This window comes from Daphnia pulicaria, chromosome 8, assembly GCF_021234035.1.
Source record: "Daphnia pulicaria isolate SC F1-1A chromosome 8, SC_F0-13Bv2, whole genome shotgun sequence".
Classification (NCBI taxonomy): Eukaryota; Metazoa; Arthropoda; class Branchiopoda; order Diplostraca; family Daphniidae; genus Daphnia; species Daphnia pulicaria.
Window position 1 is genome coordinate 11,739,019 of NC_060920.1, and position 26,355 is coordinate 11,765,373.

General features: G+C 42.2%; 1 protein-coding gene across 4 annotated transcripts in view; it reads right to left on the reverse strand.

The window, feature by feature from the left end:
* Positions 1–223: 223 nt before the first annotated feature.
* The window catches only part of LOC124311011 (ras-GEF domain-containing family member 1B-like), a 55,030-nt gene continuing 28,898 nt past the window's right edge, over positions 224–26,355 (reverse strand). For 2 of the 4 annotated variants that reach the window (XM_046775243.1, XM_046775244.1), the window contains 10 exons: positions 14,415–14,474; positions 2,504–2,626; positions 2,164–2,361; positions 1,688–1,957; positions 1,354–1,584; positions 1,068–1,211; positions 769–971; positions 548–699; positions 408–480; positions 224–332 (listed from right to left, as the gene is read on the reverse strand). In XM_046775243.1, the coding sequence (XP_046631199.1) occupies positions 311–332; positions 408–480; positions 548–699; positions 769–971; positions 1,068–1,211; positions 1,354–1,584; positions 1,688–1,957; positions 2,164–2,361; positions 2,504–2,626; positions 14,415–14,474 (1,476 nt within the window). In that variant the 3' untranslated portion in view covers positions 224–310. Of the gene's footprint in view, positions 333–407; positions 481–547; positions 700–768; positions 972–1,067; positions 1,212–1,353; positions 1,585–1,687; positions 1,958–2,163; positions 2,362–2,503; positions 2,627–4,438; positions 4,846–14,414; positions 14,475–19,011; positions 19,645–25,364; positions 25,669–26,355 lie in introns of those variants that run through there. The other 2 variants (XM_046775242.1, XM_046775245.1) reach the window with 2 other exon arrangements.

A 26,355-nucleotide genomic window follows, 5' to 3' on the forward strand; every position in this document is an offset into this window, starting at 1 on the left:
GAAACTATTTACAAGAAACCAAATGAGGGGCGGAATTCAATTTTGTCCGGAAAAGTTCAGGAAGCGAGCACAGCATACACATCTTGACTAGAATGGACCAAACTTTTGACCAAAAGTATAGAAAAAAGAAGAAGTAGAAAAGGGAGAAACGAATCGAGACGGAAGTTCTTTGAAAGGAAGTAAATGCCATTTGACGGAGAGAAAATGTGGGATGAATCTTCTGTTTGTTTTTTCAAATGGTGTTGTTTGCTGTTTTGGAAAAACCAAAATACGGGAATGCCGACGCCATCTAACGGTCGCTTATTCAACATTATGCGTGAATGGCGGCCAATCTGAAAAAATGATAAAAATAACAAGTTGTTACAACCGCAAATGACAAAATCTTTATGAAGGTCTAATGAGCTTACTTTAAAGCTTTGAACCTTTCTTTTTCATTAGAGTTTTCCGGTGGTTCGCAATCGAATGACGATAAAGCAATACCTACAATTCAACAACCGTTATCAATAAAATGGCTTCGATTCAAAGTAGGGAAATAAAATGGTCATACCATTTTCGCTGAGGATGGTTCCCGTTTGCAGGTAATGAATGACTTTGGGGTGTTTTTCGAACGGGCAAGTCACTTGTTTCCACGTCATGAATTCTGTTACTTGTTTGGCCAGCTGCCAGAATTTCTCGAAATTAATGTGTCCATTCGGTAACCTACAAATTTATAAATGAGGCCATTAAAAGATCTGACGGACAACCATCTTAAAATGCTAAGGACAGTACCGATTGGCGCATCCTTCATTGAGGAAATAGAGATCCTTGACAAGTAGCGAAAAGAAGGGGACGACAATTCGCTGGCGCTCGTCCTTAGCACCGGCCGATCTCCACATGGCTGCCTTCAGGGTCGATCTGTAGCTGCTGAAATTCGACGACGGATCCATCTGATGCTCCAGGATGGAGAACTTGGCCGACTGAACTTTGTGCCACTGCAAACAAAAAACAAATTGAACCAAACCAAATTCAAGACCTTGATCCAATCCACTTGGAAAATGTTTGACGTTTAGTGTAGATAAAAATCTCACCGTCTTCTTGAGACGAGAAACGGGCGACATGTTGAGACCGGCAATGATGGCCATCAACGAATTGAAATTGCCAATATTGAAACATTCTCGGGCCACTTCGATCCAGTATTCAATGACTTTGATGCGTTGCTTCTTCTTGACATTCTGTAAAATTCCAAATGGGGAAACCAGATATTATAAGTAACACGATCCACCCGAAAAACCAAGTTATTAGATGATGAAAGGCCACGTCATTGACAAGTGTAACTCGATCCGGCCGGGGGAGAGTGATCTCTGCGTAACGTACCGAGCACACTTGGGTGGCAACGAAATAGCTGAGCCTGTTGAACCACTGGATGTAAGACTCGAGATTGCGAGTCTTCTTCATGTCTTTGAAAGAAGTTTCCACGTTGGGATTCTCTTTGGCGAAAGCCTGGACGAATTCCTCGGGTCCAATGAACGATAATCTTTCCAGCTCAATGTGCGTCAGCTGCTGCGACAAAGTCAGCGGACTGGAACACACTTCAGTCACGTCACACTGGAAAAATAAAAAATTCAGACAAAAAAAAAGAAACAAACAACATTAATTGACGTGCATAAAATTTCATGACATATAATAAGAGAATAAACGGATTACACACCACATTCAGGGTGTCTATGAGAGCAGCTGAGGCCTCTGTGTTGATCTTCTCCAGAAACTCTTCGTATTTCTCGAGGGCTGTCAGCCGGTGGAGGAGATTGTGCAGCATTTGCGAGACGTCCCTCCGCAGCGAAGGATCGAGGGCTACGCACCGTTGCGTCAGCTGGCGGACGTGCTGCATGACGCGCTCATCGCGAAAGTCGTACGGAAATGTTTCCATCCACTCGGAAAGCAGTTGGACCATGTGCGGACAAAACCGCCCCAACTTTTCCTGTTGATTCAACAAACACAAAACGAAAAGAAAAAAAAATGATAAAATGGTCTCGTTAGAGTCGGTCGGTAAATAAGACGCCCCAGGGTTTCATATAAAACAAGATGAATTTTTTTTATTTTGGTTGTGGCAAGTGTGCTGGCTGGCCCGGCAGTTGCGTGTTTTTATAAACTGTTCCATCCAATCCAGCTTGCTAAATTACGTACTTTGGTGAGTTTTTGGTCGGCCAGGTTCTGCTGGAGCATGCACAGCCGGACAACTTGAGCCAGGAGGGCGTGCGGTTTGATGTATAGCCTGGACGAGAGTAAGAAGGCGAAGATGTACGTCCTGTCAGGGTAGTATTCGGCTGTCGGCACCAAATGCTGCAGAAGCGCATCCAGCGGCCCGGACACTAAATTATTGTCCTGTTACAACAACAACAAGAGAGAGAGAGAGAAGTATTAAGACAACTGGTCGCCGCTGTTCGACGCCCGTCTCCATTGGGCCCCTTTTAGCGTGTCGTCATGGTAATAGGACAGCAGGGTCGTTCATTCCAATTATATATACCTGGAACACAAGAGAGTTGTCTGGCTCCGAGCCGCTATCGTCCACCGTTTCCGAACTGCTGCTACTGGTACTGCTCCCTTCGATTCCCATGCTACCGGGCGATTTGGGCGTCTGTGGTAGAGACTGCAAATAATAAAAACGCAACAAAAAGAAAGATTAAAAATAAGGTCAATAAACAGTTCTCGAGTAAACAGCAAAAGGTTATAAACTTTCATGTTCAACCACCAAACGACATTTTTGTAATAGCGAGGGGGACCCCTGGATCACTAAAAACCAGTGAACCGTTTTTCAAGTGTGTCACTGGTGAAAGAAACTGGAATCTAAATATAAATATCGATAAGACCGCGCGGCCGAAACGATTATTTTAAATCCACTGGAAAATGTACGGCCGATATATTACAAACTCCCCTCTTTCTCTTTTTTTTTGGAAGGGGAAGAATAATCCTACGAGCTTAAAAGAACATTAAAAAAATCCTCAAGCTCCTGGCTCCTATATATTACGGTACAACGCCCACCCTCTGTGAAAATATCCTCGGGGGAGGGAGGTAGCGAAAGCAGGTGATCAATATTATGTATACACACAGCATGCCAGTGCCAGTCATAATGACCAAGACGACACACAGTCGCATTTTTCTTTCTTTATTTCAAAAAAGGCGAATGAACTCGAAGAATTTCAAAGACAACTTCAAATGTACTAGTACCACCACCGTTGGAAGGAAATAAAAATTAAAGTGTCCTTCCAACGTAGTGTAATATAAGAATACGTATAAATATTTAATATAGTCCTCTACGGCTTCGTCTAGTTATTCGATTGTGCGTGGGGTATACAGCACAATGTCCCCCCCTCGCTCCGTTTGGCTCATCAGCAATCAAACGGGAATTTTATTCCGAACCGGGAGGGATAGAGAAAAAAGAAGAAGAGGGGGGATAAGGTTATTGTTGCAGCATCGGTTCTATACAGTTTCCTTTGCGCTTCAATGCACAATGGATGCGATCCAGCAGCTCCGAGCTATTCTACCTTCCTTCTTCTTCTTCTTCCTCTTGAAAAAAGTCGTTTCATAAAAGAAGAGCCCGTCCAAAAATAACGACAGAGAAACACTAACACGGGAGTAGTAGTAGTAGAGAGAGAGAGAGAACAAAATAGCCAAGACAGAGTCGAGAGTTGAGTCGTCGGGAGGGTATTGATCGCTGACTCTCGAGCTAGCAGCTAGCTCCTAGAGTTCTCTTGATTCTTTTTTGTTCAAATGGGAGAGAGAGAGTCTGGCTCTCTCAGCTCTCGCTCCCCGCCCACCCACAAATGACTAGTGAAGAGAAAGAGAGGGGATATATGCACTACTAGCCCCCCTCCATCTCTTGGACTCAAAGATGGCTGGCATCACATGCACAACAGAGCGACGTCAAAAAATATAAAAGGCCTGGGCCTCTCAGCTCTCATCTCCCAAATCCCGTCGAGGAGCGATCGGCAGTAGTAGTTGCATGTAATCCAAATCGAATCATCCAGTTTGCCGGGGCATGTAACAGTTAAAGAGATATAGATCTGATCAAAAAAGTTTTTCTTTTTTCTACTCCAGTGGTTGTCGTTGTCGTCGTATGTTGTCGCCTTTATCGATTGGCTTCAGTTACTCCGCCCTCAACTCCACCCAGAGTGTTCCCGACACATTTCCAGCGTGCACACACACACGCATTGTAAAACTCTCGTCTATAGTAGCCTCGTACTACGGACACTGAGGGCTTCAGGGCGCAGCCGTCGTCATTCCCGTTGGCTCAATCATCAAGAAAAACATCAACACGATTTCTGTTGAGTTTTTGATAATTTCTTGTTGGGAGTCCAATTGCGGTTTGGCCGAAACCCGAAACGAGCATAAAGACATAAAGCCCCGTAAGCCATTTACTTATAAGACACAGAAGGAAAGAAAAAGAAGCGGATGGGAGAACCTTGGTGATGACGGATGGGACAGCTGGAAGGGCAGCCGCCGAGGAAAGCGAGTTATTCTTTGCTGCGGCATTGCTGGAAGAAGAAGTGGAAGAAGAAGTCGAGGAGGAAGTAGGAGCCGGTGGAATGATGACATTACCGCCGATGCTCGACTGACGCATCTTTTTAGCATAGTAGTACACTGCCATCGTTCCTGCTAACCTCCTCCCCCGGACACGGCCAACACACACACGCACCAACTCACCCAACAACAACAACAACAACGACGACGTCAGCCAGCCCCAGACACACCTCAACGAAAAGTCACGCAACGGTCCGATAAACACGTTAGAATCTACCACCGCCACCAGAGAATTCAGAGTGCGGATTCTTTTAACTCGGCATATTAAAAGAAAGTTAAGCGAGAGTCGACTTGCAAGAAAGTTCAAACAAACAAAGTCCAGCAGAGCACACACGGTAAGGTAGTTAGCCAACGACGAATGACGATAACGTTCGTTTCGGGACTTTTGGGGAGTTAATTCTCAACGTTTCATAACAAAGCACAAAAGGGCTGGGGATATAGAGCAGTGGGCTTAGCACAAGAGTAAGTCCCTCCCGCGTGAGTCGATGACGAACGAGAAAAACAAAACAAACACACACACACACACCGCACTGGTAGAGAAAAAGAAGAAGAAGAAGATTCACAGGGAGAGAGGAAACACGGCACAGTGGCCTTGGTTCGTGAACTGAGCAATGTCTGGAACAAGTTTGTTGCCGAGTCGGAAGTCTTGTACTCCCCCCCACGCACATACACGAAACCCTCTCTCTCTCTCTCTAGAGGGAGGAGGGAAAGCGAAAAGAAAAAAGCGGGGGGGAAATAAAAGGGTCGACAAAAGGAGAAAAATGTTTTAAGGTTATCCGCCGGCGCCCCACGCTACCAAAGCTTCTCCTCACGCTGGGCACATGCGCATCGGGAGTCGCAGAGTCTAGAAGGGGGCGGATGGGGATAGATATACACACATGGACGTCAACCGACGTCGACCCTCCTCCTCCTCTATATAACCCATCTCTCCTGAACTTGTTAGTAATGACTAAAAAAAAAAAAAAAATGGCAAATGAACAACCGGGGCAACAACAACAACACTACCGACAAACACAACCAGAGGTGGCAAATGAGTTGGCTCGTCACACAATGTTACATCCGGAGTTCTTCTTTTTTTTTTTTATTTTTTTTTTATTTTTGTGTAGAAACATTTTTTTTTTAACAGAACAAGCTTTAAAAAAATTTTATTTTTTGAAGGAATTTTTTTGTAAGAACTTTTTAAATTTCTTTTGTGGAACATTCCGGTTCTTTGAAATTTTATTTTATTTTATTTTTTGGGTTGAAAACCACACACAAACACAGAGACGAGACTACTACTACTGGCCCTCATTACGATCTAGTCTTAACATTCCCCCCGCTCGTTCCACTCTCGTAATAATAAAAAAAAACAAGAGAAACGGAGAGAAAAGGTTACCGAAGCGACCGCGTTCCACAGTGCCCGGCCCCCGGTCCGTTTTGATGGGGAAACAACGACGGGAATTTTTTTTTTTTTTTTCAGGTTATTTTGAAAAGAGAGAAAACAACAACGAAAAAATAACAAAAGCTCGTCAACAATGTCGACTACGAATTCAATAAAAAAGAAATGGTGTCGGATTTTCGAATATTACAAAACGAATATTTAGTATTTTTTTTTTATTTTTAAATGGAATAACAAGAAAATTGTTATTCGAAAAAGAAAAATGTTTTCTTGTTAGCGATGAAAAGTCGAGCGCACGTGCCCGACTTTTTGTGTTTTGAAAAAAATAAAAAAGAGCGGGGAATTTGAAAGGACAACAAATCTGAGAAATTGTGACGACGCAATGCAGTTTTCTTTTGAGAGAAGAATTGAAGTTATATTTGGTTTCTTTCGTGGAACTCGTTTTCGCCTTTTGACATTTCGCTCAGTGCGTGGCGAAGGCATTTTTTGTGTACTCGCCATTCTGCCACGCTCCTAATTTTTGAAAAAAAAAAAAAAAAAAAAAAACCTTTCGCTCCGCTTGTTGTATTTGTTGTTGTACGCCGTTAAAAAACGCGCACACAATTGGCTGTAATTCGATTGGCCTCCTCTTCTTCTTACCCGGTAAACCCTCTTAACCATTTTGTATCCCGTTTTCCTTACGACTCTTTATTTTTATTCTTTTTCCCGAATGAAAAAAACAAAAAACGCTGCGCTCGTTAAAATAAATTTTTGTTTCTTGTTTTAAAAAAGAAAGAAAAGAAATTGTTATTTAATTAACTCGGCCAAAAAGACCAACGCTCATGAGATGTGCAGATGGCGATCGCCCCTGCGATGTTGTTGTGGGTGGAACTCAATGAAAAAATAAGTCGAGCCGGGAATAGAAAATAGAAGAGAAAGAAGAAAGAAGAAGAAGGAGGATCTCTCGGTCGTTTGCATGAACTTGACTGGGGCGCCCACGTTATACGACCTTCTTCCCATCGTCTCTCTATTCATTTCCACAACAACAACAGAAAGCGGCCGCAATCAAGTCCGAGCCCCAGCAGTGAGTACACACATCCAAGATCGTAATCATCATCAACATCTTCTTCTTTCCTTCCTCCTTTTCATCTCGTCCGTTCGCAGCGGAGGAGAAGAAGAAGAGCGCAACGCCCCCCACTCGGTGCTGTCGGCCTAAGAGCCAACCCCCAAATGTCGATAGAATCAAAATGACCGGCCGTTAAAGCGCAGACGTGATTGACTCACGCAAACACGCACCAGCCGACGTTCAAGATAAACACAATAGAAGAGAGAGAGAGAACCCCATTCTATCCCTCGACAGCAACAACATTCCGCTATAGAAAAAGAATAAAAAAGAATAGAAAAAATTCTTTTTTTCTTTTCTTTTCCCAACCACCATTGCCCGAAATTGATTGCATTCCCCATAGTGGTAACCTTTATGTCGGGGTATCATATTCCCGCTGAGAGTCCGCGATGGCCGACACACACAAGTCACGAAACGGGAGAGAGAGAGAGAGAAAGAACTGCGAGCAGATACAATACGATCGGGACAGAGTACGATATAGTACGCCACACGTTACATCGCGTGAGTCGGGGCCATCAACGGCGACACGGTGGTACAGCTGGGGTACAGTAAAGTACCCAGTGTACCGCGACGAAACAGGACCCACACACAAAAAGAAGAAGAGGAGACTCTCTGACTCTTTTTCCCCCCTCATTCAAGGTCGAATAAACCCCGGGCGGACGTTCCGTCTATTTTTTGATGAAATGAAATACACACACAACCCCATGAGAGCTGCCTCCCAGTCGCACGTGTGTCTGAAAAATAACAAAACAACAACAATTGAATTTTGTTTTGTTTTAAATTTCCAGTAGGCGGATGTGACAAGGTTTTGTTAGAGATAACATTTCATCCGAGCCAGTCGATTCCGGGGTCAGAATCTACCACATCCACCTGGAAGGGGTTTTTATTGGGATCCCCGATTTTTACGAATCGAGCTCGTAAAATATCGTCAATCACGAACCCAACATCCTCCGCGTGTTCTTTTATGTTTGGTAGAGGAGAGGGGGGTGGAGATGCTAAAGGGAAAATGAACCGCAGTAAAGGAAATGGTTCTTCTTCTTCTTCTTCGTCTTCTTTTGGGATTTGCGCGCGAGTTTATTTTTAGGGTCACGTGGAGAGGTACAGGTCACGGCCGCTCCCGCGGGACACCGCAGAATAGTCACAAAAAGAAAAAAAGAAAAAGAAACAAAACAGCAAAAAGGGGGGGGGGGAAACATTTCCGAACCAACAAAGACGCCAAAATCAAGTTTCTTCTTTATCTTTGGGAGTCGTGAGAAAAACGGTAAGAATAATAATAAGAAGAAGTTTGGAAATGATTATCGCCTTTCTACTTTTTGTTTTCTTTTTTTCTTTTTTGCGCGCGCTATTCGAACCTCCCCATTGCGTGTCTGAGGAAATAAATAATAATAATCTCGGGAGAAAAAAAGATATCAAAAGAGATAGTATATCCGATATGTATTATGGATAAAGGAATAACAAAATCCTCTAACCGGAACAGAAAAATAACCATGAGCCGTCAATTACAAAAACATGGAAAAAAACTCAAAACAAAAAAGAGATATTTTTGTTTTTCAAGGTCCGTGCGTGATCTCTTGATGATGGACGCCACGACCAAATGACTGACTGTTGGTCTCGACAGTCATTTATTTTTTCGCGTGTAGACGCAGACCACACAATCTACCCAGAAAGCTGATTTTTTCTCCCGATGAATAAATAATCAAAAAAATGAAAAAGTATTTTTTTTTTCTTTCATCATCCTTGGCCGAAATGAAGAGACCCAATAAAAAAACGAGCGAAAAAATAAATAAATCGTTTTCTCTTTTTTTTTTTTTTCTTGGGAAAAAACGTTGAGTGATTTAACGGCCGCTCTCCATTTCGTTTTATTGATCTCTCCGATCGGAATTTCATTACAGAATATCAGGCCATAAATGTAAAGGCTATCGAATCGGATAGCTTGATCAACATTTCCCCCTCCCCTGTTACTCTTATCCGAGTTGAATAAAGCTTCTCTTTACATGTGTATAATGGAGAGCTTCATCTGACCCAATCAAAAAGTGCTATGTGGTACGATAATAAAAATTCGTTCCTCTTTTCATTTGGATTTTTGGATTTTCTGAAAGCATTCCTCCCATCACATCTCCCCCCCCCCCGTGTTTTGTGTGTGTGTTCCATTGGCACGTCTACAACATTACATTATATATATAGCGTGATGTCGGCATGCGCTCTTTTGCTTTCTAGACTATAGGCCGGAGGTTTTTTCTTTCTTTTCTCTCTGTGTTGTTTGATGGGATCGAGGTCAAAAAATGTTTCAGGCTCTCGTTTCTCTTCTTCTTCTTCTTCTTCTTCTTCTTCTCGGATGGCGCAGTCGAGATAAAATAGCAGCTAGGAAGGAAGCGCAGTCTGAATATATATACTCTAGTCAACCAATTCACGTCATGGCACTGACAGCAAACGACGCGGAAAGCTCCTAGGATCTTCTTTTCGCTCCTGGACAAGAACCTCTCTTCCGTTTTGGGGTGTAATTTGAAAGAAAAAATAAATTCTTCTTTTTGAACATGTTTTTCTCTCTATTTGAACTCACGCTGCGTCACAATGGAGCGCGGCCGGACGAGAGAGAGATAACATCATTATGATTTTTCCATCTCAAAAAGTCGTTTCGACTTTTGGGTACTTTGGGGTAAAGGAGAATATTCGGGGAATGTCACATCTTCGACAAAGTTTTTCTTTTCTTCCCTTTTTTTGACAGATTTCTCACTGCCTATATAACCCCCACAGGGGTAGGGTGGGGGTTGTTTTTGTGTATGTGGAGCGCGAGAAATCGACGTGTGACGTTACGGGTAATAAGAGACTTCCGGGGGGAAATTTTTCGCACAAAAATTTTGTTTCTTCCAGTCAGGGAAACATGAAGAAAAACGATTCGTCACCATCCCAGAGATTCCCAGGTGTCTTGTTGGGTAAAAAGCGGCTGATTCCCTGACAGGTATAAAACGAAGGGAAAATTGTGCGGCATTGAAATGTGAGAAAATGAAGAAAAAGAAGTTACACATAGGCGGCGGATTTGTGTGTGTTAGTCGCGCTAGTTCCTTGAACAACTCGCCTCGGTACTATATCGATAACATTCCGGTATTGTGGCAGCGCTGACGTGTTTTCTGAACAATTCGCCCCGCGTTATACTGTTCCAGCAGACACACACGCACACACAGCTGTGCGCCCGACATAGAGACGTAACTCCTCCCACCCAAACGGAACAGCCAGTAATTGTAGAAAAAAGAAAAATGAAACCGGTCCGATATATTACAAAATATATATTTATAGTGTCGATATAAATCAGAATGTATCGTTTCTTTTTTCTTTTTCTTTCTCTTACAAAACTCAATGTACAAACACTTCTTTGGGTGAAGAATTTCCGAAATTGGAATGCAAATGAAGCGGAACTGTCGGGCTGGGCAACACAATGGAAAAAGAAGAAGTGAATACGCACCACCGACATCACCGCAATCGTTCCGCTTCATCGCTCTTAGCACCGACATAATGCAAGACAGATAGACGCACTCTATGGTTCCCTAAATTTTATTCCTTCATTCCAAGTTCCCGAAATAAATCCGAAAAAAGGAAAAATGGAAAAATGGAGAGAAGAGATGACGGTTGGAGAAAAACTAAAAGAGCAACTCCCATAAGTATCCAACAACGGACGATGATCCCTGGACTGCGCGCACCTTATTGAATTAAGGGCTAGTACATCAGGTGACAGTGATAGAACTGAACGTGAAAAAAAAATATCTAATACAGACGGGAAAAAGTAAGTAGCTTAAAAGAAGAAGAAAGAAAGAAAGAATATATCAAAAAGGTGTGACCGGATTTAGAATGTATGCGTATAATAAGATACCCGCTGTTTGATGAACCACTGACGGTTGGCCCCGCTGAAACGCTGGCAAATGACGCATCGAGGGTCGGAATGCAGCAACATTTTCCTTTTTCTGTTTTTCTGTTTTTTTTTTGTGTCGTGAACGAGTCCGCACCAATTATTGTTCCCGCCCCGACAAAGAAAAATAACCACACCAAATCGTGACAAGTTCAAAAATGACCGGACTCTTTTTTTTTTTTTTTTTTTTTTTTTTTAAGTTCCTACACACTTCCGTAAAAAGAAACACACCAAAAAAGTAACAGGACCAACACCTTCGACACTTTTTGGACGATGATAAGAAATCGTAGAAACGGTGTAGGCGGAGTAGTATAAAAAAGTTGGTGGAAAAAAGTTGGGTGGAAAAACTAGGGCGTCTAAAATCCGACCCAATGGGTTTTGAAAAATAAAAACGCAACCGGCCCGGTGAGCGGATAGGACACGACTGAGGTTCTACTAGGTGCATTCCCTTCAAGTCTATTCGGATGGGCCACCACACCAAATACCGGGCGGAGCCATCAGGTAGGACACACGAACGGAGCAGCCAGCCAGCCAGTCAGCCTGGGTGAAATAGAATTTTTTTTGTTTTTTTTTTTCTTTTTTCCACATTGCCGTGTGTATACGTTGTACTACGCACACACATAACTATACACATACGGCCCCCAAAAATGCGCCCCAAACTCTTGAACCCTGGGTATCAAATTTCAGGTTGGCTGAATGTCTGGCCCATACTCACAGACAAAGTCAACTTTGTTATTTCATCTTCTCGTATCTAGCTAAAGAGAGAGTCTTTTCTTCGGTTCTCGGAATGAATTCGAGAACTTGAAAAGGTATGAAAGCCGATACTATTATAAGTTGCAGCGTAGTCAAACAGAATGGGGAACAAAAAAAAAAAGCCCAAGCACGTCATCACCTTTTTTCTTTTTGGGTTGTTGTTAAACAGCTTAACTCGAGAGGGCCGTCGCCGCCGCTCATTTTTAACATATCTGTGTGTATGATGTGACCTTTCAGAGAGACTATAGAAGAGAACACGCCCAAAACTGAAAATGACGCCCTGATGACCTGAAATCATTTTTCTCGACACCATCGGGGAGGAAAGAAAATCAAATATCAAGACCCCAACACGTACTACTCGTATGGACTATTTTGCATAACACTATTTCAATAACGGTCTAGCCCTCTTTATTCTTTTCTTTCGATTTTTATTTTATTTATTTTTTTTTTTTTTTGGTTTCAAAATTTTTTTTTTCTCGACTAGTTCTCCCTCCCCTGACTTTGTGGTTTTTTCGAAACACGTCGGCACGAGAAAGAGAATCCCCATTACGACCACCAGTCGATAGATTAGCATTTTCACTCTCTCACGATGGAGTGAAAGAGGAGGAACCGAGTCTCAACTAATTGCTGAGCTCACACACTCACACGACTGAGTTTAGATTTTTTTTTAAGGGGAAGGTAATTCATTTACAAAATGTTTAATTATTATTTTTGAAAAAAAGAGAAAAAATAACCATCACAAAAGAGGATGACTGGGTGGTGGTGGTGGTGATTTCATTCATTCGACGAATCCAAACGATAATCTTTTACAGGGAAAAGAAAGAAAAAAACAAAAAATTCTGGCCGTTCCGGGAAGGCACGCAAACAAGATGGGATCGAAAATTGAACAATTTTCATACAACAATTTGATTGCTATTCACTCAGCTTCAATACCTGGGCACTGCGCCACCTACCCCGCCAAGATAACTATTTTTGAATAAAAAAATATTTAAAAAAAAGGGCATTCCTTCAATTCTTCTCCTTCAATGAAGGTAAGTAGAAGAAGAAAGGGAAAAACAGCCAAAGTGTGACGAATAGGAGGGGCGCGATCAAAGGACCGTGAAAAATCGGGATTTTTCTTTTTCTTTTTTCCTTTGCTTAATCTTTCAATTTTGTGTTTTTCTTTTCCATCCTTCTTTGTGTAAAACCGGACAGCTACAAACTACCCGGCAGATAAATTCGAATATAATCACGCAAGTAAAAAAATACCAAAAAATAACCAAAAAATAAATTTTTTAATGGAAATTTTTTTTCTTTTTACTATAGTCGATGATGGACCATGTTGTAGTAACTGCGGGGTGTTTTATGAAAAACGAAAAAGAGGAAAAAGAAAAGAAAAGACGGATTATACACGTTTCACGACCGTACCACGGACGCGCGCGCGGTCAGGGTGTAGATATCTATCGAGGGATTTCTTCCTTCGACTCGGGTGAATAAAAACCGTTAGTATTCTATTCCCCATTTCCCACAATGTTCACAAATGGTAAAATAGTGAGCAAGGGGGAAGGAAAGAAAGAAAGAAAAGTCAAAGTCAGTCGCGGCAAAAGAGCCTTCGAAGAATAAGTTTTAGGGGGGAAAAAAGAACGTGTGTGTCTCTCCTCTCTCTCTCCCTGTGAGGATGTAACTGAAAAGGAGCGTGACTTGGCGATGCTGTGCTTCTTCACGAACCATCCATCACCGGAATCCAATCGCCCGGCCGACAGACCAAAAGAGACTGGGGAGGTTGGAGAGGATGAAAAAGAAGCTATAAGTCGAATGATATACACAATAGCTCTGCTGACATCGCACACGGACGATGTGTGAGACTTTTTTTTTCCTTTTTTTAAACTTAAAAAAGAAAAAAAAAAGTATCTTTCGCTTGTTCACACACACACGTCGTCGCCAAGTCTGGCCACTCTTTCACGTATATAACAACAACAACAACTCCCGTGACGTGATGTGATTGAAATGTTTTTACCAACGAGTGAGGATAGGAGAGGGGAAGAGGAGGGGGTGGGGCGGGAATGCGCAACCTTCATCGGACAGCCCAGCCTCATCATCAAATATCATATATATAAAAAAGGAGGACAACGTGAAAGGTACAGACTACAGATATACATTTATATATAGATATAGATATAAAAAAGGAGCCTTCTGGCTTTCTGAACGTACAACTACGACGTGAATTTTTTTTTTTGGGTAACTTTTGGTTCATCGGCAACGACTTAATAGCGCAGCAGCCGATGTCTAATGGCCCGCCCCGCGTCGATCGATCGATTTCCTAAAGCGTCTACATATTTCTAGCTTGGCAGCAGCAGCAGCATGTCTTCTTCTTCTTCTTTCTTTTTTTATTTCGTCCGTAATTCCTTCAGTTTTATTGAATCTCCTTTTTGGTAGGTCCTCTCCATTATTTGAGCCGCTTTTATTGTCCCTTTCTATTTAAGTAGTCTACCTTCGCTTTCTTTCGAGAGACTTTGACCATGTCCAGCCAGTCGACTTGTGTCCTTTTTAATGGCCGTTCACGTTTCGGAATTTCCCCTATTTCTTTTTTGTTTGTTTTGTTTTCCAAAAGAAAATTACGCAACGTATTTTGAATATCAAACGACATACGGTCAGACAGGAGACGTTTGATATCAAATGCCGCGCTAAGCCTCTAGTTTTCTTATTTCTTGTTGAAATTGTTTAGTCGGTGGGTTTTCTCTTACCTTGCGAGAAGATCCATCTTTGGGCGTCAGCTCCGAAGCCACGGTTCCGAAAATCGAAGGCTGAAAATGAGACAAATAAAAAAAAGGAAATTATGGCCGACGGTCACAATAATTGCACGTGAAAAAAAAAGGACAATTTAAAAAAGCAATTTAAACTTTTTTAAAAATATAAAATAAAATAAAATCGACCAAATAATTGCATTGAAATGCCGTTCAAAGATTTCCAAAAGCTTTTGATTTGGTTGAAGAGATTACAAAGTCTGTGTGAGCTGCCAACTGGTTCTTGTTAACGATTTGAATGGAATAAGAACGCGCTATAAATATGTCGAAGGCGATCGAGATAAGAAACGACTAAGAAGAAGAGCGAAGAGAAGAAACAAAATTTTTAAGAAAACGGAGACACTGAGGGAGAGAATTTTAATTTTCCCTCCACTCGTTAACTCTTTGCTGATTGAGAGAGCGCAGGGATGGGCGACAGGCAATTAGGAGACGATTGATCGATTGGGCCCTTTTTTTTCTTCCTCTTCTTCTGAATGCGCACGAAGATTCGTGTTTTCCCTAGGCCCCGCTGAACTTGTTGTTGTTGCCTTCTGTCACGCTGGGAAAATACATAACCCATCTTCTTCTTCCTCCCTCACGAGAGACCGGGAGTTTGTAGGTTATATGTTCCGAGCTTATCTTAACCCTCTCCCACCCCACTCTGCCGATATGAGGAGCAACAAGATGGGATAGAAACACAAGAGAAGAGAAGAGAGAGAAGAAAGACGCGCCGGGTTTTCTCTTTGGGAGGAATCTGTCGGCGGAACAGGCCTCCGGGAAATTTCAAATTCTTTCGTTTATTTATTTTTATTTTCTCTCCTCTCTCTACTTCTTTCATCACTTCCGACTATCTCTACCGGTAGTGCCTGGAAGTAAATTTGGTGATAGATGCCATCGTTAGGTGGCGTATACGAAATCACGCAGGTGAAAACAACAACATTTAATTCGAAAAATAAACGCGGGACGGCGGGAGTATAACGAGGTACCGCTAACTAAAGCGACCGCTAGATGGAACTACGAGTTGGATAAAATTAGTTGCTCGAAAAAATCCCTCAAAGAAAATATACATCGTACAGAATTTCCCCCCCCCCCAAAAAAAGAAAAACATTTAAAGAATAATAATTAAAAAAGGCCAACGGTAGTTTCAGATTTATTGCTGTAAACATAATCAATTTACGACCAATAAATGCTCGCCCAGCCACAAAAAAAAAAATTTTGAATGGCTTCTTCTTCTACTCCTATCTGACCAGTAGACGAAAAATAACGAAGAAAAGAAAAGAAAAGAAGAATTAATGAGAACATGTCCATTCTTTCTTCGTGACTGGAAATCGTGTTGATTTCCATTCGGAATGATGGTTCTTGTTGTTGTTGTTGCTGTAGTAGTCGTAGTAAGTAGTCGAGGATCCGCCCCTTTTTTGTCATCCGGCGGAACGATCCGAGTCGCTAGTTACGTGCCAGATGCAAATGAATATCATCATCGCACATTGTTCCGTGAGAAAAATACGCACATGTTGTTGGGTAGCAGTAGCTACTACTATCGTCTCGTAATCTATTAATTTAAAATGTTTTCCATGCTCGTAGAATTTCCTCAACTGGGAGTGGTTTTGAACTCCCTGTTCTTTTTTTCAAAAATACCCACTGGGAAACAACTATTCCAATTTCGTGTGTAGGGACATCTCCGCGTCATCTTGACAATTTTCTTTTCCTTTTTTAGTGGTCGTCGTCGTTTCGTCACGCAACGATCCGTCAAATTCGACACGTAAAAGCACGTAGCCACTCTTTTTTCCTGGTTTTCCAAACAACGCCAACCAAAACTGGCTTCAAACAACATCACCCCCCTCTCGACGATGTGTGTATAAGGACCAAGCGTGTGTGATCTTGGTTCAACATCTCGAAAACAAAAAAGCAAATTCAATAATAAACAGACCAGTTTTTGGTGTGAAGGAGAAAAAAAAAAGATTTTTTAAAATTTTGTGTTTGAAATTTTTCTGTTTTTCTCTCTCTCTCTCTCTTGAAATTGAATATTCATCTCCACCGTTTTGCGCCTCGAGCATTGCTCGGTATCAAAATTGAAATTTTAGGCAATGCTAGAGAGAGAAAAACGAGATGATGGTTGGACGACATGGTGTTGGGCTCCGGCTGGTCGCTGGCTCAACAAAAGCATCCGATATCATTTTTGAAAAAAAAAATGTTCTTTTTCTTTAGTTGAGTCGTTATAAATCAAAAGTTGGGAGTAACACAAAAGAAAGAAAAGCACTTGGGTAGGAAAAATGTCTTAGCTCATGACAGTCTCGAGGAATAGTGGGAAATTTATTTTGAGAAACATTGGGTCAAACCTCCAAAACCAACTGCCAACTGCCAAGACATTGACCTAATTAATTAGTCAAGGGAGTTGGCCTCTTTTTTTCATTTTTCTGATTGTGGTGTCCGCGTTTATCAAAACAAACACAATCGAGCCCAACCCTAGTAGCTTAAAGGCAAAGATTTTTCTTTTTTTTTCTTCCAAATAATAATAATAATAATAAAAAAAGAATCCCCCCTCAAAAAGAAAAACCTGTTTGTGTGCCAATGATGAAATTCTGATTATAAAATAACAAATAGGAGGATGCCACGGGGTCCAGAAGTCGCCAGACCGGCGTGTTCATCCTTCAGCGTCATCATTCGAGAAAAGAAAAAAGGGGGGAATCAAAAATTTAAATACGAAAACAGGTTTGATATAAAAAGAAAACGAAAAAATTCGTCCAATTTTTTCTTTTGACATTAAAATGCTTCGACTCTCTATACTTTATTAAGGAGCTGGGAGAATGCGGGAACGCTTAGTCAATCACGCCCGCGTCCGCCAGTAAGTCTCGCCGCACTCCAGATAAGGACGAGAGTCGAGAGAGAGAAAAGAGCAGCAGAATCAGAAAAACCAACTACCGAAAGAAAAGAGGCAAAACAAAACAAAACAAAAGTCTGTCTGTTGACTCAGCGCAAATGCGTCCCGACATTTGAACACACACAACAGTGTCTGGGAGGGTCAGGAAATTGCTTCACGTTTTATTTTTCTTCTTTTTGTTTTTTCGCATCTGTAATTAACGGCATCGTGAAAATTGCGCGCTCATCATTAGGAAAACAAGCCTGGCGTCCATCTGTCGGTTGAGATTCCAACGACAAACTTTTCTCGGTCGCCAAGAAGAAATTGCGAAACAAAATATAAAAAGAAAAAGAAGAGAATCCCGCCCGATTGCGTGACTCATCGTCTATACTACTACCAACTGGTTTGGACGCTTGCGCATTGGCCATCTTTCACGCACAGACAGAGATGCCATTCTCCGATATATATCACCTCCGCCCCACTGCGTGTGTATACATAACCGCACATGCCGGATAAATTGGCGGCACGCGTCCGCTACCGTTACCTCCTGTCCGTTCTATTTTCGTGTTACAAACACACACACACACAAATTGGACGCGGCCCTCTGTCGCAAACGGCCTCGACGCCAAATGCCAACAAGGACACAAGTCTCGGGCGGCCGGACAACAAAACAACAACAAAGTTTCAACCGGTCCGACGGATTTTTTTTCAAAGTGGATCAGAACCACGCGCGCATATAGTCTGTGAAATGTTTCCCCATGGAAAAGAAAAAAAGATACAACAAAAAATCCAAATATTCCCGCTGTCGTCGCCGAATATTCCGGTTCGTTGCATTCGCTCCCGACTGCGCAATGGAATCGTCAATGGAAAAAAATCCGGAAATAAAAAAGGAAATGCCAAGGAAGAAAGATAAAAAGTTAACAAAAGGGTAAAACTAAGTTGGGAGAGAGAGCGGAGCCGAGCGGAATTCCCTCCGGATGGAACATGTCCCGCAAAATTGAACTTGGTTGCAAAGCCGCCGAAATCTTGGATAGCCAAATGGACACACTGAGATTACGCAGTAGACGACACGTTACTTCCGCCAACGTGAATCCTACCGCATTTATGAGATGCGGCGGTGGTCGTATTCCAATTTGGCGGCGCAGCTGTTCCCGCATTCGACGAAATCCCACGTAGTACAGCCCGACAGCACGTGCTCAGGAACGCCGCGTTCAATTATCCGCCTTCACCCCTATGGCCTCCTCTCTTCCCCTTTTGTTCTGCCCCCCCCCCCTCCCCTCCCCCTTGTCTATCCACTTGGTCGAGATGAAAAAGTTGTTGCCTCTTCTCAACTACTTGCCTCCTTTATTGTGTTGAGCTTAGCCCGAGATGAGATGATGATGATGGACCGGTGTGGGACCCACCATTCTGACTCATCGGCAATGAGTCACAATCTTTTCCATTCGGATGCAACTCGGCTCCGCTGCGCCAATCGATAAAAAAGATTCCCCCCCTACCAACTCCCAACTCCCGTCCATCTTTCTGAGGATTTTTATTGGCAGCGGCCGTTGTATAGCTCTTTGGGTAATCAAGTCGTTGGCGTCTAACACGGGAAATAGATCCCGATAATCCCTCCACGTCAGTCACAAAAAAAAGAATTCATTAGGAGATGTTGTTGGGGGAGGGGGGTGTGTCTGTCTGGGTGCAGTTGGAGGTTCTTACAGTTGGAGACGGGCTGGTCGTTTCCTCGTCGGCCGTATCGACATCCGATGGGAATTGGACGATGGGAATTTCCTCCGCTGATTTTTCATCTTCTTCTTTGGGCGTCGGCGGCGTCGGCTCCGGGGGAATAGACGAGGCCCTGGGGTCCGGCTGGAAGAGGTTGCGCTTGTCCGTCGTCGAGTCAGGTCCGGCCACGGCCCGCCAAACTTCGGTCGACGTTTTACGGAGTAGATCCTCCTCTTTGGTTTCCTTGAGCCGCTCGTCGACGACGCGGCCGTTGCGTGAGACGGTGATGGCGTCGCGGTTGAGCGTCGTCTGCTTGACGGTTAATTCCGTCTGGAGGCGGACCGGGTGGCGCCAGATGCCGGCCGAGATGAGTAGCGAGTTGAGAACGTCCGACGGCGGCACCTGGCCGCTCAGCAGCGCCTGGCGGATGATGTCGCCGTCGGCTCCCACCAGCGGAACGGCGACGCCGTTGATCAGCAGCACTTCCTCCGATTTGAACGTCGTCTTCTTCTCAACGTCCAGCATCCGGATGCCTTGACCCAAAATCGATTCCACCGTCTCCCGCAGTTCCACATCGTCCATTGACGCCATTTTCCTTATTTCTTTTTCTATTTTTTATTTCTTCGACTAAAACAAAAGGACATGAGATAACGGCCAAGTCACGAACTCACGCGGGAGAATAACTTTTGAGAGAGAGAGAAAAACCAAAACACAATGGCCGCGCCACGCTCTATGGTAAATGTGCGCAATGTTACCGAATAAATCATCAATCGCTATCAAAATGCAGCATCAGGTTTTTTGATTTCTGAAACGTTCCGAGCGATTGAGGTCAAAATGTTATTCAAGACGGTCATCCGGGAAAAAGAGAGCCGACCGGACCCGATGTCGTCATCGGATCCGATTCGGAAAAATAACCGCCCACACACAAAGAGACACGCCATCAAACATCAAAGAAATAACAACCGTACAGCTCGGAAACTATGAACAACATTGAATGCGATCCACAATGGAGCTAGAGACGACGGCCCCACAGACTTTTACTACACGAACCGAAATTGTATCGTGACTGCTGACCAGGCGGGACCTGTTTCTATATCCCCCTTTTCACCCCTATATGCTCCTTCGTGCCACCCAACACGAAATGGGGGAAAGATAAAGTCTCTAAAAGAAAACGCAGTAGCCTCAGTCTCGTCCAACTATCCGATCAATCAATCAACCAAGAAAAAAAGTGAACAAAAAAAAACTGGCGATCACGAGCGAAATAAAAAAATATTAGAAAAAAGAGGCGACTGTAATAATAATACAATAGTTATGTGATTTTTCATCCGCCTTCTTGTATAGTCGGAGAGATGGAATGGGACTCCCGTCTCACGCCAACCAAAACAACAAACAAAAGAAGAGCGCCAATGAATCTATCAACGTCCGTCTGAAGCCAAGAAAAAACTAAAAGATAAAAAGAAAAAAGTTGGATTCCCTTTTTGTTTTTGTTTTTTCCCGCAATAGAAAAAAGAGAAACAAAATAAATCAAATAAATAAAGATTCATCGTTCGGTTCGGGAATTATAGACAACCCTTCAAGGTTTCTATAGGCAAAACTACTCAACCACTACTACTCTTTCTGGGGGGTTTCTATATTTACACAATGGACTGGTTAAACTGGAATGTACTTTGATTCAATTTCACTCTATAGCGGCCACGAACTTTCAAACGAAAAGGAAATTGCGTTTTCCCTGGTGCGAGTCCGTTTTGTTACGCAATTTTTGTTTTTCGGTATTCTCCCTGCCGTTCAACGAGTTCAGGATGGTCCAATTGGCAGCGCAAGGGTTTCTTTTATTTTTTATTTTGTCGTTAAAAAACAGCCAAACAAAACTACACTAATCATCAAAAAGGATAAAAGCAATTTGGTTTCTTTTTGTCTTTTTTGCTCGGCCCTGTCGTCACAACGACTGGTGCAGTTAAAAACAAAAGGAAACAAATTACAAAAAAAAAAGAAAGAAACAAAGAAAAACAAAAAGAGGTTTCGAATTGGCCAATCGTCAAAAGGTGCGTCTCTTAACCGCTAATCACGCAGACTCTCTCTTCTTCCTCTGTACACTAACACGCCCAGGAGAAGTAAAAAATGTCTCTTTTCTCTTGGTACACTTGGAATCTCTGCGGGAGTCTGGTCTCCCGCCATTTTTTTCTTGTTAAATTCACGATTGAAAAAAAAAAAATTATCTACTTTTAATTGAGATCCTGTTACAAAAGAGTGAGAGAGAGAGAGAAAAAGAAATTAGAAAAACTGGAACGAAAACAAATTTTCCCAAAGCGCTGGACTTTGGTTGGCTTTTGGATTCTGCGCTAAAACGATTAGATATTAAGATTTACCGTGCAGATTTTTTTCCAATTTGAAACTGTCACATTTTGTTTTCACTCCTAAAAAGGGGGGGGGGGGGCCAGTTGGTTTGCCTCTTTGGTCTGAAATGCTTGGAATTCAATTTGCACGCGGGATTTTTTTTCTTTTCTTTTTACTCTGAGCTATTTTTAATTACCGAACAGCGGCGGGCCTCCGGTGAATCTGTTCCATCATTTAAAAGCGATTTGATTTGATTTTCTTTTCTTTTTGAAAACATTTCGGGCGCGCGGGAATTTCGAAAATAAATGCAGAAAAACTAACAATAAACATCACGTGATGGAGTTGCCAGCTGTTTTCGTAAAGAAAAAGCGCATGTGTTTTGAGGGGGGAGGCGCTCCTGGCTAGTAGGAGGACGTCCTTCACGGCAATGCGGAAACTCGGTCGTGCGGTCCAGCCAGAAACAAAATAAAAATACAAAAATTTGTTTTTCCTTTTTCCTTTAAAGAACGAAAAATACGGTCTAGTAAATACATATTGCGCTTCCCGTTCTCTTTTTCTTTTCCATGACATGACATCCGGATAAACAAGTGGCACATTCACACACACACCAATGTCCATCCCCGCCCAGACGAAAACCGGAAGTGTCGGAGGCCCCGGGAATCCTTCGCTCGTAAAATAAAACATTTTTTTGGGGAGGATAGAGAATAAAAATGTGGAGTTCTTTTTTCAAATAAAAATGCGGGAAAAAAACAAATCCAACTGCAAGGTCACAAGAAGAAAAAACAACTGACCATCATGATGCGGCTAAAAAGCCCACACACAATGAGCGTCAATATGTTTTGAATAAAAATAAAATAAAATATTACCAACGTTTTTCGGTAGTAGTGAGGACTAAAACTCGGGACTGTTCATCAACATAAGCGAGTGGCCCACAAAAACAACTTTTCCTGGCGCGTTTAATAAACAGAGCGTCACGATGACTACAACAACTCCAGCGCGTGTGTACACACGGCATTTGTTTCCCGTCATGGAACTCTTTTCTTTTTTCTTCTTATTTTATATATTTAAACAACATACGACACCCTGGAAAAAACCTTAAAAACTTCTTCCCTTCTTCTTCTTCATCCTGGGGGCGAATGGGACCCTTCAATAACAAATGACCGTACGAAGAAGAAGAAGAAGACCATCGCTTTTTCCTTTCTCACTTCTTTACGGAGTTTTTCATCTACGTGTCTGTGTGTGCGTACGCGTATAGATATTCTTTATTTGTTTTAGAACCTTTTTTCCCCCCTCTAAGTTCGGTTTTCTGACCATATGTGGTGGAACGTGCACAGTCGACATGTTCCCCTACACACTACAACTGGGGCTGGAGTAAACGACGTCCGTTTCTCTTTCCTCCTGTCTTTCCCAATAGTTTTTTATTTCCAGCTTTCACCTTGTACAGGCGGTGGGCAGGAGGTGGGCACCGACAACATTTCGCCACAAACGAGTGGTAATTTCGGGTGTAGAGGAAAGAAATGTGGAAGAAGAAAAGAAAAAGAAAGAAAAAGAGGTGACGTATCCTCATAATATTTCTCTCTCTCTTTAACTTGAAAGGTATACGTCTATTCAACACTCCATATACGTATGAGAGAGAGAGACTTGTGTAATAAGTATTATACCAAGCAAGAAGAGTTCTAACCTTCTGGGAGAACAACATACCAGAAGAATACGAAGGAGGAGGAGGACCTTGTGAGCTGAACTTTTAAGATGTAATTAGCTTGTGTTGAGGTGGGGTCGTACAGGTAGTAGTAGTGGTAGTAGTAGTAGCAAAAGTGGGGGGGGGGAACAATGGCCAAAATGGCAGACTCATCCTTCAACACCGAAAGGATGGACCCAATGGAATTTCTTTTTCGTTTTTCCCAGCTTCAAATTTTTTCTTTGGCTCTATTCTCTCTCTCTTCGTTTTTCTTTTTATGACATGAGATTTTCTTAGACTTCTTTTTCCCCCTCCTGTTTTCTCTATTCTCCTGTCAGACTCTCGTGTGTATATAAAAAGAGGTTCCCAAAGAGGGGGCAAAGTAGGAGGAGGATGCTGGAGGATCATGACTTGGCCCCCCAATCTCTTTTCTTTTATATTTTATTTTGTTCTCAATGTGAAATAAATTTTCTTTACTTTCCACCCCAGAAACCCAAAAGAAGTAAAAGAAGAAAAAACGGGTTTTTATCCAAAAGTGTCAGAGGAGGTCAGAGAAGGATAGAACAACTATCTCCCAATTCTCCTGAATTACTCGGTAGAACTCTATTTGATTTACAAGCGTTAAAGTGATTTAACGATGCATTGTTTTTTATCTTAGAAGAGAGACCCCCACTCTAGTCTACACTATCGATTCGAATCGACCCAAGCCTGGGGTGTGGACCAATGAAAATTCAAAACAAAAACAACAGAAAAAAAAAATATATAGTTGGTGGTGCTGTTGTTGCTGTTGTCGGGGCGGCGATGATACCCTATGTAAATGAGATGGGTCCCCCCGGTAACGATGTGTAACGATGCCAAGCCCAACTGTTAAAATGAAATATACCGTTTGAGACATTTTTTTTAAAACAAAATAAAATGAAATGGAGGGGGGTCGAATGTAAAAAAAAAAGACCTTTTTCTACTTCTTTCTTTCAATTTGTTATACACGTAACACGATCTTTTTTTTGGTCGCCACACAACTAACGATCCGGGGGAGTTTGGGAAAAGCTGTTTAGCATATTTTTGGGTGTTAGTTTGTATCTATAGTGGGGAGAGTTTTTGATATTCGTATGGGAACTAATAACATTTCCAGAGAGGAGCTGCACACAACAAAGGAATTTGAGTTTCTTTACATTTTCGATCGTTTGCTGGACTGTGAAAACGAGAGCGCAGAAGAAAACCAAACGTCTTTATTTGTTTTTTTTCTCAAAAGGAAATAGCCAACTAGTGTTATTTAAAAGGAGAAAAAATTCAAAAAAACATTTTAGACTAAAATGAACGTGACACTTGAATCCCCCCTCGTTAAGACTTTTTTAAAAAGATTCTAAAGGAGAGAGAACAACTCGCAATTTAAGAATGGACGAGAATCTATTTTATTTTATTTTTTGTGGCAGAAAAGAAATTCAAAATTCTCTTCTTCTTCATTAGCCGACAACAGACACCGCCACTTCATTATGCACAAGGCTTGTTGAGATTGAACCTGTAATATGTGTGCAGTAACGAGTTGAAAGAGAAAAAAATGTTCCAGACTTGTGTGCATTTTTTTGTGTTATCTTCCATGTCAAGGGCTAACACGAAAAAACAGATCCCCCCGAAACAGAGTGGGGAACAAAAAGTCAAAAAACAAGCCGAGGGAAAAACAATGGCTGCCCCCAACAAGACACAAGGCCAGCGGCATCATTCCACATCTACAGAAGAGAGAGAAAAAATCCTTCTTTTATTGCTTTCATATCAAAAAAAGTTCCCCTCTGATGTGTTTTTATTTCTAAGAAATAAATAAAATAAAACAGCTGAGACTTGTGTTTTTTTTTAAATCCTTTGAAATGACGATCGGAAAAGGACACAGAAAAAAGAAGAAGTTTATTCGACCATCCGACGACAGCCGGTCTCGCGATGTTGTTTAATGGCACACACATTTCCCGCCCCTTCGCGCTCCTGACTGGCCCGGCCCGGCCCATTTTGTATTGTTATTTCTCGCTCTATGGCTTTCGCATTTCGAAAAATTTTACGAGCTTCTTCTTCTTCTTCTCCTAGTTTTTTTTTTGTTTTTTCTTTTCTGCTTCTCGGTCCGCACTAAAATTAGTTTTTATAGACGTACAATATAGATCTCTAAATAGAATACGGAGCAATATACAATCGAGGGCTGCTGCTACCAGTAAAAACAAAAAACTCGGATGCTGCATTTTTCTTTCATTAACCAATTTCGTTGTTTTAGTTTCTCTTTCAAAAGTTATTCTCGTTTCGCATGGGGAATGTCATTCATGAAAATGATGAAAAAAACACACGTTAAAAATACCTGACAAGTTCTTCTTCCTAATTGGAATCGCGACAGTTGGAGAGATAAAGAGACCCGAAATCCACCAAATTCACACGTCACACCATCTGTCACTTTTTCGACTGGAAATGGGCAGCTCAAACGACAACAACAACAACACAAACACATTCACATTGTGCAACTGAGACTGTTCTGCAGTAATATTCATCAAGAAAAAGGTTCACGAAAAAAAAGAGAAAACGCTGCAACAATCGAAACGGCAATGAATTTCTAACGCGTCCGACTTGCTGCAAGGACGGACGTCCACTGTTGGTGTAAAGGAGAACGAATCGGCAGACTCGCACACAGAAGCCCGCGCTTTTTCTTTTTCAACCCCCACACCACCACTGCTAGCTCTGACACATAAACATGAGCGAACGCAGGAGCGGCTAGTGTCGCCCTCTATCGGCACTAGGAGACAAGAAAAAAAAGGAGCGCCAGAGATGAAAAAATCAACAAAACTCTTACGTTTATTTTTTGAATCCTAACCATTATCTCTCTCCCCTTTCAAATTGATCGATTGATAATCAATTGAACGGGGCAGATGCCAAAAGAATAAATTTGAAAAAAAAAAAAAAAAAAAAAGAGTTTCGGGAAAGTTTAGTTTATAAATGGATATTTCTTTTTGTGTGTTCGTTTTTTCTTTCCTTTTCTTTTGGCAACGGTTCTATGGACGAGCGAGCCCCCCCCATTTTCTCTCTCTTGTTCCCCTCTGCCATTGGACCATGGCAACACATGTTCCATCTACACCCGGTGTGCGCTCTCTCTCTCTCTCTCTTTCTCTCCCTACATAAGAGCGACGCCGATAGACCGGAGCTAAGGAACGGAAGGAAATAACGAGTCGGTTTGGTCTATTCAAACAACATCGCGCGCCCAACACAAAAAAAGAAAAAAAAAGAAACGCAAGAAAAAAACACTTAACGACAACGCCAAAAGAAACAAATTTCCACAAATTACTACAAGGCAAAAGTCG